Source organism: Marmota marmota, unplaced genomic scaffold, assembly GCF_001458135.2.
Source record: "Marmota marmota marmota unplaced genomic scaffold, marMar, whole genome shotgun sequence".
In the NCBI taxonomy this organism is placed as follows: domain Eukaryota; kingdom Metazoa; phylum Chordata; class Mammalia; order Rodentia; family Sciuridae; genus Marmota; species Marmota marmota.
In genome coordinates this window covers 13,075,714-13,076,476 of record NW_026000206.1, presented here as the reverse complement: position 1 = coordinate 13,076,476, position 763 = coordinate 13,075,714, and the positions used below count along the sequence as shown (strand labels likewise).

At 65.0% G+C, this 763-nt stretch overlaps 1 protein-coding gene across 1 annotated transcript in view; it reads right to left on the bottom strand.

Annotated features, from left to right (window-relative positions):
- Positions 1 to 459: 459 nt before the first annotated feature.
- The window catches only part of Utf1 (undifferentiated embryonic cell transcription factor 1), a 1,996-nt gene continuing 1,692 nt past the window's right edge, over positions 460 to 763 (bottom strand). Inside the window, exon 2 of the mRNA XM_015498461.2 lies at positions 460 to 742. Coding sequence (XP_015353947.1) covers positions 510 to 742 — 233 coding nt within the window. The 3' untranslated portion in view covers positions 460 to 509. The remainder of the gene's footprint in view (positions 743 to 763) is intronic.

Here is a 763-nt window from a genome sequence, read left to right as displayed (position 1 = left end):
GCTCCAGACTGGCCCAGGCTAAGGCAGGACTTCGGGACGCTCCACCCACTCAGCGCTCGGCGGACCCGGCGCGGTCACCTTCTTACCCCTCCCCCTCCGGCCTTTCAGCCCTTCCGCAGAGGGCCGATTCTCGTCGCTGGTCCCTGCCACCGGAGATTCTGGTGGGCAAGGTCCGGTGTGGACTTGAGAGCGCTGGGTGGTAACGGGGACCCGTAACAAGATACCCGGTGTCCTCCCCGAGGAGACTGCGGTCCCACAAGTGCTCAAGGTCCCAGCACTCCCCAGAGTGTCAGCAAAACATCAGGAGCAAGCTGGAGCCCCTCCCTGGACCCCAAGGCATTTTAACCTTGCCCTGACCTTTGCAGCCCCTAACCACTCATTCACAGGAGCAGGTCAAAAACAATCTTTTTATTGAACGCACCTAGGTTTGGGTGGGGGTAAGGGCTGTAGGAAGGGGTCTAGGCAGACGGGGGCTCTGCCCTGAAGAGGGAGGCTGGCCCGGCCGGGCCTCACTCTCGCGGGTCCCTCAGGACGCCCCGCTCTGCGGCTGCACTGCCCAAGATGAAACCCACGGCCAGGGACACCGTCTGGTCGAAGGAGCCACGCAGCTGCTCCACGTGCTGGTTCAGGGTCAGCAGCTGGTCGCGCAACGGTCCCAGGACAGCCACGATGTCGCCCAGGTGCGTCAGGGTCTGCAGCAGCGCGGCGTTCAGCGACGGGGGCGCAGCCTGTGGGGCGCGAACTTGTGGGGGCGGCGCGGTGC